The sequence below is a fragment of the Malania oleifera genome, chromosome 10 (assembly GCF_029873635.1).
Source record: "Malania oleifera isolate guangnan ecotype guangnan chromosome 10, ASM2987363v1, whole genome shotgun sequence".
In the NCBI taxonomy this organism is placed as follows: domain Eukaryota; kingdom Viridiplantae; phylum Streptophyta; class Magnoliopsida; order Santalales; family Ximeniaceae; genus Malania; species Malania oleifera.
The window spans coordinates 56,725,433-56,742,246 of record NC_080426.1 but is presented as its reverse complement, the minus strand read 5'-3'; the positions used below and the strand labels follow the sequence as shown (position 1 = coordinate 56,742,246).

The 16,814-nt window shown below is 40.5% G+C and overlaps 1 protein-coding gene across 2 annotated transcripts in view; it reads right to left on the bottom strand.

The window, feature by feature from the left end:
- Positions 1–16,814, bottom strand: part of LOC131166445 (uncharacterized) — a 63,925-nt gene extending 47,111 nt beyond the window's left edge. The window contains exons 1-2 of one of the 2 annotated variants that reach the window (XM_058125022.1): positions 16,329–16,814; positions 12,814–15,561 (exon numbers count right to left, since the gene is read on the bottom strand). In XM_058125022.1, the coding sequence (XP_057981005.1) occupies positions 12,814–15,561; positions 16,329–16,734 (3,154 nt within the window). In that variant the 5' untranslated portion in view covers positions 16,735–16,814. The remainder of the gene's footprint in view (positions 1–12,813; positions 15,562–16,328) is intronic. The other variant, XM_058125023.1, reaches the window with a different exon arrangement.

Here is a 16,814-nt window from a genome sequence, read left to right as displayed (position 1 = left end):
CCAAACCTGACCAAGCCACTCTCAAAGAAATTAATTTGTAACCCTGAGCACCACCTCAAAAACCTAAAGAACAATGAGCACATTAGAGAAGTTGGTCCTATCCTCTGAAATAAATAACATCTGCAAACTGGAGGTGGGAAACAGGCAAGTCCTCATTGCTCACCTTAATCACTTCCACCAAACCTCCATCAGCCCCTCTATCAAACAATCTACTTAAAGCATCTGCCACAATAGTGAAAAGGAAAGGAGATAGGGGATCTCTCTACCTCAGACCCCCAGAAGCTCGAAACCAAGACTTAACTCCCTGTTAACTAAAGATAGAAAAGACCACAAAGGACAGACACCCATGAATCGACTTCCTCCATCTTCTTCCATAGCCATCTCTATCTTCCAGAGCCTTCTCTATCCATCACTCTATCCACAAAACTCCAACTTATCCGATCATAAGCTTTCTCAAAGTCCAGTTCCAGAACCAAACCCCTCTTTTTTCCACACCGACCTCACTAGCCACCAACACAACAAAAAGGATTTGTCTTTTTTACCTATAACAGTATTCTGATTATCAGAGATAGTATCCACAAAGACTGTTGCTAATCTCTTAGAGAAGATTTTAGTTAAAATCTCATAAACACTAGTAACCAAGCTAACAGGTCTAAAGTCATTAATTCTAATAGCACCATCTTTTGTAGGGAAGGGTACTACATGTGGAGCAAGGACTTCTACCAACCACCCCATTGTCAATAACACATGAAGACTCTAGAAGGGTCACCCTTCAACCAAAAACCTCAAGTCTCTTCCTCCTCAAAAAGGCCTCTCAAGCCAGTCCAATATGTCCCTCGAGATAGGGCATCAGTCTAACCCCTCTAAATACTCCTCATAAAACAAGTTCCTTTGGAAGCCTATAATCAGCCCCACAATATGATCCAGATCGCTAGTTACAGAACCCCTATCATTCTCCAATTCTTTAATAAAATTCCTTCTTCTCCTGCCACTTGTTATCCTATAAAATAGTCCTGCATTACAATCCCCATCCTTAACGCACTTCATCCTAGATTTCTGCCTCCAAATCATATCTTCCCTCCAATGAAGTTGCTCGAACTCATTAATCAACTGAATTGTTCTACTAACATCTACTTCTGAGAGGTGCCCTCTTCCATAAGACCATCCAACATAACTGTCTCCTAAAGAACGTCTTTTTCCCAGACTGTATATCCCCAAAAATTTCCAGATTCCAAGTTTTAAGTTCATCTTTCAAGAATTTCAGTCTCCTAGTAAAATGAAAGCCCTCCTAACCTTCCACATTGCACTCCACTTACCACTCCCTAACCAGTCACCGAAAATCTGGGTGAATAAACCACAAATTCTCAAATTTAAAAAGATTTTAGAGGATTAGACTCAAGAACTAAAGGCCAATTATCAAAGACCACTCTAGGGCGCACCTCTTGAGTCAAATGAGGAAAAGCATCCTCCCACCCTGAATTGAAAAGAAATTTGTCAATTCTAGAAGCAACAGGCCTAGCACTGCAAACCAGGTAAAGTTCCATTAGAAAGAAGAAGATTCCATAAATCACATACCTTGATAAAGTTAGCAAATCTCTCAGATTAGAAGTAGTTCTAGACCCTCCCACCTTCTCATTAGTGGATACAATTACATAAAAATCGCCATCTAAGCACAAGTTGGGAGAGCACAAACCATAGACTGCAGTTAGCTCATCCCAAAACACCCCCTCATGCATGGACGATTCAGGCCATAAACAAGAGTGGTCCACCATTGCCCCTTATGCTCGATATCTAAAAAACAGCAACGGAGAAGAAACCCAACAATATATTGACTTTGCAAGCAACTCTAGTATCCCAAACAACCACTATACCGCACACCAACAACCCCCCCACCCCTCTGGCGCAAAGAGCCAGTAGAAGCTATGGACACTGACTTTAATTCTGGAATCCCAAATACTCCTAATAAGAAGGCTATCCAAAACTTCTAAATTTGTTTCTTGCAACAAAACAATATCATAGAAAATCCTACCTCATACCTCTCTAATCTTGCAACACTTAGCCACATCACCTAATCCACTATTGTTCCAACTTAAATCCTTCATCCTCATCTTAAACACCCCCATCTCCCCACCCCCCCCCCCCCCCCAAAAAACCCAAATAGTCAATAGAAGTCGCCAAGTTTTGCAACTCCTTTTCAACTTTCTTTATTTTTCACTAATAAGTTCTAGGGGGTAAGCCAACCTTCATATTTGCCATAGAGGATTAACTAAATCACACCCAGTTTATCTACCAACTCCTACAGCTATCGATTGTCTCTCTCATCCCCCAGTGATTCTAAAGTGAAGGACTTAGCTTCAAAACCTAAAACTCTTTGGCAAAATTCATTCTCTTCAAAGGGACTTTCACAGGCAAGGACAAAATATCTTTTCAATAAAAAAACTCATTACAAGTACCTAAAAATTTATGCTTGATAGGAGAAGCATAAAGAGGAGATACAAAATTACCCAAAATTATGAGTAGCCCGGTATCCACCATAGCACGGGTACTTTTCCCATTGATCCTCAAGTCCACAAACATCAATCCTTTTGCTTGTGTAACTTTTGGAGCTTTCGCCTGCTTTTCCAATGCGCTCACCAGCCACATTGAACCCATCCTCGAGGTATCTTCTACTTCCCCATCGCTTTCCACCACTTATCCCGAAGTGGAAGTTTGTAAGGCATTGAGTAATCCCTTGTGTGGTCACTCGATGACTCTATGAGGGCCTCCATACAAGTAGCATGAAATTTTACCCTTTCCATTGAGTGTGTTGAACCCTCGAGAGGATGAAGCTTCTTTCAAAATTGAGGCCTAATAGTCGGCTCCCCCACTTTCCAATTTGCGCTTCTTGAAAGACTTTCCATTGTTTCCCCCTCCGCCAAACTCTTTGGACAAAGCGGTATTATCACCAACATAGTCAGTCAAGCGTTCCGCAACAGCTTGTGTGGTGGACAAGTCTTGAACTCTTTGCCTATGAAGTTCTGTTCTTGCCCACGGTTTCAACCCCTCAAGAAAATAGAACAGCTTACCCTTTTCCGACATGTCCCTGATATCCAACATCAAAGCAGAAAATTGTTTCAAGTATTCCCTGATTGACCTAGTATGCTTGAGGTCTCTCAGCTTTTTCTTAGCATTATACTCAACATTCTCAAGAAAGAATTGGGCCTTGAGCTCTCTCTTTAAGTCTACCCAACTATCCATTACAAAGCGTTCATTTTCAATTTCATTGTACTTCGTACGCCACCACAGTTTGGCATCACCAATCAAGTACATGGTCGCAGTATCCACTTTCACCTATTCTGAGGCTGTCCACATAGTCAAAAGTACTGCTCCATATCAAACAAGAAGTTCTCCAACTCCTTGGCATCACAGGCACCCCCATACATCCTGGGTTTTGGTAACTTGGTCTTGCTAAACCCCGAAGTGTTAGCTTTTCCCATAGCATGAACCATCAGATTCATCTTTGCATCCATGAGATTGCAAAGTTTCCACAATATGGTGAAAGTTCTCTGACATTTCACCTATCAAACTTGCTTGATGCTTTTGTGATTCCACTTCATTAACAAGTCCCCTCAGTTGAGCCGTCTCTGTGGCCACATTGTTGGATGTCGTCTCAGCCTGTGCTTCTAGCACGCTGATTCTCTCAGCATTGGTTGGTGCCATGGTCATTTACCAAAGCTTTTCCAATCCCATAACGAAGGCAACTAAATTCACGTAGCAATTAATCAAGCTCTAATACCAAGTGTCACAGGCCGACTATTTCACACCTTTGTGAAAGGACCATGCGGCGCTAGCTAAAGCACTCTTGCTTAACTAGCCAACCTATCTTTTACCACAATTCATCCACGAAACAGTTTCATTATCATTCAATCAAATATCAGTGGAAGCAATAAGCAATTATGAAAGCAGTGGTAAGCAAGCAGTAAACATTGAAGCAACGTAATTCATTAACAACACCTCCGTTAACATTGTGTGTTTAGTGAATGAGGTAAGTAGGCTAAACACATTGACAATAGCTAGTGTGTTTTACAAGACTGATGAACACTCACCCTACCTTAAAGAGCTTTATATGCAATTCTCACCCTGTCACTAGGGAACATCAAAGTGACCGAGGAGCCATACTGCCTTATTTGGCATAGGGAGAAACTACAACCAGAAAATAAACCTACACTAGTATTTACATGATAGAAACTCATCCCAAACGCACGTGACAAGCGGTCACAGGCAAGCATAATGCCCTGAACAAGCTCGGCTCATGACAAAGGGATGTAAGATTACTGCCAGGTCAAATTCCAAACCCCAAAACAAACATAAGAATGAGATGCCATCGATATCACATTCCAAGAATATAGAAAGATGTTGCAAACCAGAGTAACGCCAACTAAACTCACAACCTCCGTCAAACCTCTCTCCCAACCTTTTGCCTCATTCGATGGACATCTCTAACTTGCTCAACAAGAACAAACAAGAATGCTACTTCAACACCATCGTCTCTCTCCAACAGACTAGTCTCGTCTGTCGTCTCTCATCTCCTTCGGCAATGCAGCCTCTCTTGTCTCTCCTCTCAATATTCTATCTCCATCTCTTGTTTCAAGTCTCTCAACAGTGATGCTCTCTTTAACCCTAAACCTTTTATCTCCTCCTTTTGCTCAACTTGTCCACCTAAATTCTTTCTCTCCTCTTTCTTTAATCCTTTGTATCCCTTCCCTCTTGCCTTCACCCATGGCAGATGCGAAGTGCTCAATATGGATGGAGAGAAAATCGTTTGACTTGGTTTATCAAGTGGAGCCACTCCCTCAAACTCTTAATGTTTTCACAGAATGAGTAACATGGATAAAGCATGTCGTTAATCCCGAAATTCAACAAACATGGCACGTTCCTCACTCTTTTAGAGACCAACAATGGTGGTTGGAGACCTGGTCTTCCAATAGGGGTTTGATTCAAAGGGTTGGAAAGAAATATTCGATGCGGTTGTTGACCTGAACCAACGCCTGCTCCCACCCTCTTTTTGGAAGCCCAAAGCCAGATTGCATTTTAAACCTTCATCTCTCAGCTCAATTGGAGGTAAAGATGACTTCAGCCCCACCTGAACCTCCTTTGACTTTCATGAAGTCTGCCGCATCTCGTTCTTGCCCTCACTGTGTTTGCCCTCACTGTGGTGAACCCATACAACTTATCCCAAGAGCTGACCAACCGCAAAAGCCACATAAGGTGGGGAAGAAGACTGGAGGCTTGCAATATTTTGAAACTGTTGTTGAGAAGAGTAGGAGCTTCTCTAGTTTTGGTTTCTCTGAACCAAAGTCTGCTAGGCCCAAACATTTCTCCTCTTTTGTTGAATATGGGAAAGACTCAGAGGTGGGCATCAGCAATTTGCTTGAGGGTGCTGTTCCCTTTGGCCTCCCAGCCATTAAACCTTCTTCTTCATCCCAACCCAATGCTTTCAAGTCCTTCAACTTCCACGAAGGTCCAACCAAGGCAGTAGGGAAGGTGGCTAATCTCTAGAACACCCCTTCACAAGACCCCCTACCCCTAAGGTGGTGGCATCTTAAGAAGCTAAGGAGGTGTCGAAATCAGGGCCCCCTTACACACAAGCTGCAGCCACTGATTTAACCCTAATTCCAGCCCCCACAACCCTCTTTGAGGTTTATAAATCAGCCCTAGTCATGCAAAAGTGCAGGACAGCCCCAACTTCGAATCGCTGATTGGTTCGGATATGATAGCACACAATTCAAGGAGGTTTCTGCTTGGCTGTTACAGAAGGTAAAAATGGTTACCAAAACCATTGGTGTTTCTTTCGATGGCTTTGAAGACGAGGCTTTGAGACTGTTTTAAGGAGATTGGGAAAAAAAAACAAAGAGAAAGAAAGAAAGAAAGAAAGAGGAGGCACAACTTAATTCTACAAAAACCCATGGGCAGCAACAAGAAACCAGGTACAAACCTAGGGAGCTAAAACGCCTGGAATGTCCAGTAAATTATGATAAATTGGGAGGATGTACAAATTTGGTGGATGCAAGTAGTAGCTGGGGTTGCATTGTTAAATGTTTAAGGAAAAACATCTCCTACAATATGAAGGTGTTAAATGATAAATCCAAAAGAAGTCTTATCAGGTCCTATCTTAAGGAATGGAGAGGCGACATTGTCTGCTTCTAGAAAACCAAAGCAAAAAAATATGAATCAACTTTTAGTCAGAGATCTATGGGGACGGGAGACTTGTGGTTGGGTTTCCCTTAGTGTTGCGGGTAATGCAAAAGGCATTCTTGTTTTGAGGAATCTCAATGTTGTGGAGATGTTGGATCATTCAATCAACTCTTACTTTGTCTCATGTTTGTTCAAAAACCTAAAGGACAATTTTCTATGGGCTCTCAATGAGGGTCTATGGCCAAAGTGAATGACCTTGTACACACCTTTTTTGGGCCCAGCTCTTGGAGATAAAAAGCCCATGGGACCCATCTTGGGTTAATCAGAGGAGATTTCAATATGGTGCTGTATCCCCATGAAAGAAGTGGAGGCAGAGCAGAGAACAGTTTCATGAGAGAGTTCTTGGACTTCAATCAATGTGAATGCCCTCATTGATTTTCCACTCATGGGGGGAACTTTCACTTCTTCCAACACTAGAGAGCCACCTTCTTTCTCAAGGATTTATTGATTCCTTATTTCAACGGGTTGGGATATACATTTCCCCAAACCACTCGAGGACTCCATCCTAGGCCCACTTCAGACCACTTCCTTATTCTCATTAACACAGGAGGAGTCAAATGGGGCGGCCAACCCCATTCCGCTTTGAGAACATGTGGTTAAAGCATGGTTAAAGCACAATGGTTTCAAAGATCTCATTAAGCACTACTGGTCCACACTTCACCTTCAAAAATATTCATGCAAAAAGGACCAATATTCTTCATGACATTAAGGATCTTGATGAGTAGGAGCTTGGAACGAGCCTCACTAGCAATGGAAGGGCAGAAAAGGTATTGTTGAAGAAGGAATTAACTAAGATTATCAAACTTGAAGAAATTTCCTAGAGGCAGAAATCTAGAGCCTTATAGCTAAAAGAGGGAGATTGGAACACTATATTTTTCCACCATACTGCGAATGTTCACCGCAGACTGAACACCATTTCCAACATTGAAATTGAAGGGAACACCTTGGTAGAGGAAAGGGAAATCAAAAGGGGCATCTGTGCGTTCTACAATGTCCTCTACTCTAAAACAGAAAATAAAGACCTATAGTAGATGGTATCAATTTTAAATCTCCCACCCCCTCTACCGCAAAGTGGCTAGAGAGACCTTTTGAAGAAGCTGAAACCCTCCAAGCTATTAGAGATTGCAATGGAGACAAATCAATTGGCCTAGATGGTTTCTCCTTATCTTATTTTCCAATCTAATTGGGGCGCTCTCAAGCAGGACTTTATCAACACCATTGAGGATTTCTTTAGATCAGGTAGATTTTTGTGCAGCATCAATGCCACCTTTCATAATTTGATTCCGATGAAATCATGGGCCATTAATGTTAAGGACTTTCGTCCAATTAGTGTAGTGGAAAGTATTTATAAGATCCTTGCTAAAGTCAACTAAGAAGATCAAAAGAGACACACCTAAAGTTAACAGCCAACATCAACATGCCCTTGTGGCAAGGAGATAGATCATGGATGCAACCCTCATTACTAATGAAGTGGTGGATACTTATCAGATGGAAAGGAAAAGTTGTTGCGGTGTGCAAGCTCGATAGGGAGAAAACCTTTGATCACGTCAATTGGAACATTCTTCTCTATCTTCTTAGAAAGATGGATTTTGGGGAGCAATAGTGCAGATGGATCACCCATTGCATCAATACACCAAACTTCTAAGTCCTCATCAACGGGTGCCCTACTGATCTCCTTCGCTCCTCCAAAGGACTAAGACAAGGGGACCCTTTGTCCCCTTTCTTGTCCATTATAGTGATGGAGGAGGTGTTGAGCCTCATGTTGAAAAAAATACCGAAAGAGAGCTCCTTAAAGAGCTTGGAGTTGGCAGAAATGGAAGATCTATGGAGGTTTTACATCTCTTGTTTGCAGATGACACCATCATTTTTTGTAAGGATGAACCCCTCCACATTATGAATAAGAGATGTATTTTGGCCACGTTGAGGTTGTCTCGAGTTTGAAATTAAATCTTGGAAAAGCGAAATTATTCCGATTGGTGACAATTCCATTTTCTTGTGGGACTTTTGTGCCGCAAAATGGGGATCTTTGCCTATCAAGTATCTTGGGCTACCTCTTGGAGCAAAATTCAAAGATAAAGGAGTGTGGGACTCATTGAGAAGTTTGGAAAAAGGCTAGCAAGATGGAAAAGGAATTTTTTGTCAAACGGTGGCAGACTCACTCTTTTTAAAAGCACCTTGACAAATCTTCCCATTTATTTCAGGTCCCCTCCTCCCACTCCTAGCTTTTGTAGCCAACAGGCTAGAAGGAATCCAAACAAGGTTCCTAGAAAAGAGCTTGGGGGCAAATATCAAGTTCCACCTGGTCAAATGGGGCAAGGTGAAACAACCTATTTGTTCAAAAGCCTTGGGTTTAAAGTCCCTCAACATTTTCAATAAATCCATTCTTGAGTAATGATTGTAGAGATTCATGATAGAGAAAGATCACTTTTGATGGGGAATCATTGCCATGAAATATGGGCTTAAGCATAATGAGTGGATCTCCCGGGTTGGCAGAGAAGCATGTGGTGTGGGGTGTGGAAATACATCAAGAAAGGCTGGAATAACTTCTATTTTTGTATTAGATTTCAAGTGGGGAATGGTGACAACATTTATCTTTGGCATGATGTGTGGAGTGATCAGGAGGCTCTTATTGTCTTATTTCCAACCATTTACAACTTGGCCTCAACAAAGATACCGACATAAGTCAGCACCTTCAAACATCAAATTAGGGGTTTTTCTAAAACATCCCCTTCTATAGAAATGTGGAAGACTAGGAACTCCAACTCACCAACTTCTGCAAAAATCTTTACAAGTTCTAACACCAAAACACTCCAAATCTTCCTGTTTGGACCTTAGACAAGAAGGGGGCCTTCACTATTATATCCTTCTATAGGAGACTTTTCCCTTCGGAGTCAAAAGCACTTACCCTCCTTGGTCCCAGATCTGGAAGACAGCTGGCCCCTACAAAACTTGCATTTTTTACCTAGGAAGCAACTCATGGTAAGATCTTGACCCAGGACAACTCGCAGAGAAGGAGGTTCTTTGTCGCCAACAGATGCCCCTTTGCTTGGCTGCTGCAGAATCAGTTGCACATCCTTCTTCATTGCCCCTGGACCAGAAATCTTTGGAATTTGGCTCTCATTCTGATCAAACAACAACGGATTACCACTAGCTCCGCAGGAGGGAAGCTCTAGGCTTGGAGAGGGATTCGAGCAACAAAGGAAAAGAGGAAAGCTTTGTCTCTCATTCCTCACTCAATTTTCTGGTGTGTTGGAAAGAGAGGAACAGGAGAGTGTTAAAAAGTCAATAATCTCAATCTCATCACTTCAGATCAGCAAAGAGCAGTGATTTACTGTGATTCCTAGTGGCATAGTGGACATTTCAGTGTAAGTTTTATTTTTTGTGACACCCTTTAGGGTGGTTGATTTCCTATACCTCGGGCAGGCATCCCCTTGATGCCCTTTCAATATACTATCCTTTACTGATCAAAAAAGAAAGAAGGAAAGTTGCCACAAACCAAATGCCTCATAAATAAAAAGCACAGCCTTTAAACTTTCTTTCCTTTGACCCTCCTTTGTTGGCATCATTCTCTCTCCATTAGAACAAACGCACCCTTGAGTCATAAGTTGTTAGTGAAAGAGAAAAGAGAAGTGCAGGACAGCATTATTGGTGACAGCTAAGAGGGAGTTTGGAGAGAGGTGAGGAATGGAGAAGAGGGAAGGAGATACAATGTGGGGAAATCACACTTCACGTTCAATTCAAATTCATCAAAAACGATTCTCTTTCACACCTTATTTATAAGAAAGCATAAATTACAACAATTACAGATAAACCCCTAAAAGTACATGAAATTACAGACAAACTCCCATATACACATAATCCTACTACTGACTAAATTTACACATTATAAACTAATCAACTAAACGTAATAATTCCTTGATCGTATTCCTTCTTCTTCCCCTCTCCTATCCTGTCTCTCCCCCACAAATTCTATCTTGGCTGTAATTCCATGATGCTATCCTGCAGTCTGCATCAAGAAGGAAAGAATGTTTCTTGTATTTGAGAACTTATGATTAGGTCTCCCACTCTATTTACAGTAGATCTCACATACATAAATAATACCAATAAAACCTTAATAACATGGTAACCCCATACTCCCCCTCAAGCTGTAGCATATATATCAAATACCCCTAGCTTGTTATGATATGAGACGAACTTAAAATGAGCAACCCCCCCCCCCCCCTAAAAAAAAAAGAAGCCTTTTGAAAACCAATCGGCCAGCTATACGAGCCTGAGCGACTTTTGTAAGCTTTTGCAAAGGCTTTTTCCTGAATAATAAAATCAACTGCAATATGTTTAGTCCTCTTATGAAAAGGTGGATTTGAAGTGATTTGGATAGAAGCTTGATTATCACATATTAAATCCATAGGAAGCAAAAGCAGAAACCCAAGCTCTCCTGACCTACTCTTCAACCATATCAATTCACAAGTAGTATGAGCGACTGCTCTATATTCACATTCTGCACTAGACTACGCAGCTGAAGACACCAAGTTGCCACAAACAACCATGGAGTATCTAGTTGTGGATCGACTATCAAGGTGATCCGGCCTTATCAACATCTGTATATACTTGAACAAAATTATGACCCTGATCCTTAAAAAAAGAGACGCATCTAGGTCTAGTTACATATTCAAGATATCACAAAATTCAAATAACAAAAATCCCAATGAATGTTTTGAGGAGCATCAAGGAACTAACTCAAAACACTAGTCGCAAAAAAAGATACTTGACCTAGCAACTCTAAGATAATCCAAATTCTGAAGTTCATAAAAAGTGTGGGGTAAATTAGGGAAATTGACAAAGGATTAGGGATCCAGAATAGTGAACCCATAGATGTCAACTTGAGATTCAAATTGTGAATCGAAATACCAATTTCATGAATCAAGAGTTGAGAATTGAATCAAATTGTAAGATTCAATAGGAAAATTTGAAAACATCAATTCCAAATGGCTTGCATATACGTACAAGAAGTAAAATAGGGAAAATACATTGAAATTTCATCAAATATGGATCAACCATGTTTATAATTGGAACGTTGCTTACTTTCAAAGCAAGTTTTGTAGGCCTAAACCTACCATGATCTATTTAACTCATATAAATAAGATAAGGACCTGTGAAAAATTTTTTAAAATGAAACCTTATGTTTATGCCGTAAGTTTACATGTTTAACGATGAAATTCATGTGTATGCTTTATTTAAATAATAATAATAATAATGAGCAGAGGAATCAAGATAAACTTAATGAAAATTTGAACCGTATGGTTTTTAAGGGAATGAATCAATAGAAAACAACAGAACTTTCAACTTTATGGTGTTTAATTAAAAAATAAGTCATTTTTAATGCATGGGCTTGCTCTAACAATCAAAACAAGAAGAAAAAGTAAATCCAAAAGGTAAAAAATTATTAAAATATAAAAACTGGAAAAAAGAAAAATCAGACCTTTAAATCTAGAAAGTGGAGAAGGTAACATGCCAACTAAATGCTCACCCACCTACTCAACTTTGTTTTTCTTCCCAAGACTGGTTTCCTTCTCTAACTCTGATTTTCTTCTAATCTTATCTAATGGCAGAAAAGAAAGGTGCAGAATGAGATGGCCAATAGAAGGCCATCATGAAAAAAAGAAAAAAGTTTAAAAATTTTTAAGTTGGGTCTTAGAGGAGTTGGATCCAAATCTTATGATTCATATGATTTGATTTGATTCACCAATTCATTAGGTGAATCATACGCTCAATTCACAGCCTTCTGCAATTCTCCCATGTGATTCAAACCGATTTATGCCTTTCTCGATATGAATCACACGATTACAATCGAGAATCATACGATTCTAACAACTATGAGTGAATCAATTAGAATAGTAAAGATAATGAAACATAAATAGGTTCTAGGAATCACTCCTAGAGAGAAGGAAGTTTCACACTTCATGGGTTTTAAAGCAAGCATTAGCAGCAATGTTAATGATATAAGTTTCATTCATATCTACAGAGAAAATCTCATACAAACATATATAGGACTCCTGCTAACTTAACCCTAACAATAAGTAATCTCAACCATCAAAATAAACTAATCTTGACCATACAAAAATAACAGAACTGATAAGAAAAAGACACAAAATACTCCTACACAGGACCCACAACAAAATTTAAATAACCTAAAAATAGTCTCATGAACAGTACAGCTAGTGCCACAAAAAAGTGCTTGCACTACATTAATGTGAAACATGTCATTACAGCGCTGTGAACAACATTCTTAACTCAAAATTCAAATCAACTCCTAGGACAAACCTCCACCACCATCATCCCACCAATGCCAAATCAATGTTCACAGTTAATAATTTCGCCTTCTTTTTTCTTATATAAACTCTTAAAGGCTGATTCAATCACCATTGCAATTAAAAGTCAAACAAATTATATATAGTGTGCTCCTTTTCACTTGAACAACTGATGTGAAAGTTCCTAAACAGAACTACAGTTCAGTATGGCCTATGAAGCAAGATGTGGCAAAAGATTTATAAGAATAAACGGATTACTAATTCATCATACCTGAATATATATTCATCAGGAGAACTGTGGGGTGATATACAGGCAGAGATCCACACAACTTCTCTTCTATTTCTAGCATGCTACAGAATCCAGGCTTGGTACCTGAATCAAATTTCATAGGAGAACTTGCTGCAAAGTTAGTGCAGGATTGATCATTTGTTATTTTAACCTTAGCATCAAGCCCAGACTTGCACTCTCTGCCGTTGTCTACCATGGATAATTTTTCAAATTTATGAATGTCACCATCAGAGAAAATTGCAGAGACACGGTCTCTGTCTGTTCCATCCTTGGGATCATGAGGAGTATTTTTTATGCATGCAGGATGGCACTTCACCTGATCTTTCCTATCCATAAAGAACAACAACTGACCAAATAGAGAAAAATAATTATTGTGAATGATGACAGCAGTGGCCCTTGGGCCCCAAAGGAAGCCACGCATAGGAGTGGAAGTATGATGAGTAACTGCAATGCAAGACCAAACATGCATTTCCCAAGACGGTCCATATTTTCGTAAAGTTTGACTGCCACAACGCCTCTGAGCATATATCCGCAACTCATTTTGCATGCAAACTCCAAGTAGTAATTGACCATTTCCTAAAGCTAACCAATTTAAGGAAACAACATTTCCATCTAGGGAAAATGAATCTTCTAATATAAAACTCCCAGAACCTGCAAGGTGTACGGAGCCCCATAAATGAAGAGTGCTTACAGCATTTGAATGGGCTGCTGGGCAGACAGTTGCAATCTTCCTGCCACAGCTTGTCAAAGAAACAGCACTAATGGGGCCTTGATGCCTGGAAAGCGCACCAACAAGCTCCCAACACAAATTTGGGGCCATTGGCTTGTCAGGATTACTTCTCCACAATTTCAAACTACCATCAGAGCAGCCCATAGCCATGTGGTATGGCGAATAATTGCTGCATAGATCATTTGCATAGAAGCACTTCTGTTCTGCAGAAGAAATTAAATTATCAGGACAGATCACAGCAAAACTTGTAACCTGATCTCCATTGTGAGCATCTGGCAGCTGCAAGGAGCAAGGGGGATCAACAACAATGCAATATCTTTTACCATAAAAAGTACTTTCAAATCTCTGCAGCCCGCATTTGGACGTATCCATAGAATCAAAACTACATTTGGGGCAGCTCTCAGATAAATCAGAAGAATGCAAAGTGATTTTCCATGATAAGGCATGAAAGTCCTTCATCCATACCGCCAAAAGCAAAAATTGAAAAGATTTACAAGTTTTGTTACAAGAAGAAGGAAACGGAATTGAGAAGATATCCACAGGACTATCATTGCAAGGAACGTGACTTGTAAAAGTTATAGTGCACAAGTTGTGACACACTATTTCTTTTTCTTTACCTTGAGGAATTTTAACCATAACACAATCAATTCCTCCAACATGCCCCATGAGAAGAACCAGGTAATCTTCTAATACTAAAGGTGCCCACCTCAAGCTTGTATACTTGGAACATGTATCTTCAGCTAACAGTTTTCCACAAAATTTCCATGTAGGATATAATGTTGGCAGGCCAAAATTGTGAAATGAATTAGTAGAAAGTGACCAAAATAAAACCACCCCCTTAGAATCCAAAGATGCAGCAACCTCAACTTCAAAGCTACAAGGATGCACCCCAACTTGTAAAATACATCCAGCATGACCATCAACATTCAAAATCTCACTAACACAGCAAGGCAAGAAATCCTCTGTCCTGGATTTAGTTGAAGGTCCATCCACTATAATATTTGATGTTTGAGTATATAACAATGACCAATCCAATGAATTACAAGGCAATAACTGAATCAAAGAGCATAAAATAGGTGGACCAAATAATTGCTTCCTAATTATAGCAACTTTATTTAGAAGGAATCGTTCTGTAATATTTGAATTTCCAGCCCTTTGAGAACCTGCCACGTGATCTTGTAGTTTCTGTTGCTTCCAAAAAGTCACTCGTGGGAACCTCATCGGGGACATGTCATCAAGACAATGAACAGCCCAGAAACTAAGCATCATTCCAGGACCAAACCCAATTATCCACTCACATTTACCAGAGTTATCAAGCTCATGACCCTCGGTCATGAAATTTTGGTTTGCTTCCATATCAGTATTGATTATACCCTGAATTTCTGTTGCCCATGTAATGTATATGTTTGTTCCCAGAGTTCCATTCAAGGTGTGGTTGATCTCAATTACAGCAACAACGCAGAAAGATAGCCTCGCAGTCTTCTGAACATTGACATCCTTGCTCATCTTCCTGATCTTTCCATTGTCAATCTCACTCCATAGCCTTACAGCCCCATCGAAGCAGCATGTTAGCAGCATGTACCTAGCTGAATGTCTTGCTTCACTAGTTGACTGTCTTCCTGTTGATGGCCTCCACCGAATCAATGAGACTGGTTGAGGATGGCGCAGCTCAGCATTCAGATATTCAGAATTTCCATCACTGTGAGAAACAAAAACACATTTAATTGCCTTGCTAGTCTGTGGAGATAACTCTTCACAAGGCAACTTACTCGCATAAGCAGCAGTTGCCAGGGGTCCTTCGATAGACCAAGTTGCAGAAACCAGAATTTGAGGCTTCCCAGCTCTATACTTCCAAACTATTTCCCATGACCGGCTATTGTTCTTCCATAGCACCACCTCGATACCACCTGCAATTATCCCATCCCCAGAGCCCGTCCATGTTATAGCCTCAACCTTGGTAGACTGAGCAAGTGCTGTAGTCTGCCTCCAACAAAAAGAACCTGAATATGAGTGGAAGAATCTTAAATTTAACAAATCCAAACAGATAGGAAAAAGAAGAGAAGCAATCCAAAAATTCAAAGAAACAACCAATTCCCTTGACTTATGATTAAGGTTAAAGGTCGACTGATCATCCCAATACTAAAATCCCAATAAAAGAAACTTTTACGCAGCAAAGAATTTGGGCAGGCAACTTCAACAACACATTTCCAGTTTCCAAATTGAATTCATCTATTGCCAAATATAAGTAAAACGCCAAATTGAATAGACTATGCACATTGTAAAAAATGATATAATAATGTGCCTAGCAAATATTTGACTGAGATTGCTAGACTTTTGATCTTCTGAAGTGGCTGATGAGAAATTGAAGCAAAATAAAATAAAAATGACACTGAAACGTTTATCTGTTTCACTGCATCAGTCCAGAAAAACAATAGGCAAAACGCTGAGCACTTTCAAATAACTCTCATTCGTGAAAAAGCAAAAACTACGCTGGTTTTAGCTCTTAAAAACAAGAAAAGCAGTTCCAAAATGCTGATCAGTACCTAAACAGGATCTTGAAAAATTAACAAATCAAGTTAAGCTAAGTCCCTTAAGAACTAATGAGTAGTAAAAGAGAACGTAAAACTTTAAAGTTCCTCTTTTTTGCATTCTCTCAGCTATAAAATGAATCGGAGCAGCAGAAAAACACAATGGTTGCGTTTAAAGCTCTCTCCTTTCCTTTGTTTTCTCGGCAAGCAAACTGCTAAGCGCTCGAACTCTCACGTACCATGCGAATTGCTCGAGTCATTGGTAAACAGGCATATACAATTCTCTGATGCAGCAGCAAGGTCCCCGAATGAAGGCCAGACCGGGGACCAAGCCACGGCGTCGACGGCCGCAGAGAGCTCAAAAACCTGACGGGAAATTGGGCCGATGACGATTTCGTGAGAGGAGAGAGGAGAAGGGAAGTGAGAGATCACGAGACAAGAGGAGGCTCCGTAAGCGATCCATGCGTAACCGGCATAGTCTGGCAGCCAGTCCATGGCGGCGACGCCACAGTTCGGCGCCGGAGGTACAGTCTCAGATTTGATGAGGCGGAGCGGTAGATAGCTGATGAGATCGTCGACATCCCCGGTCGAGCTGAGGTGGTCCACCGGCGGGTCCGTGGCGGTCATTTTAGTTCCCTCTTGCATTGCTTTGCAGAGCAGATGATCGAGCCGGTGATCTGCAACGCTACAACCATCCTAGCAGGAAGCCCGTGCCATGCACGTGG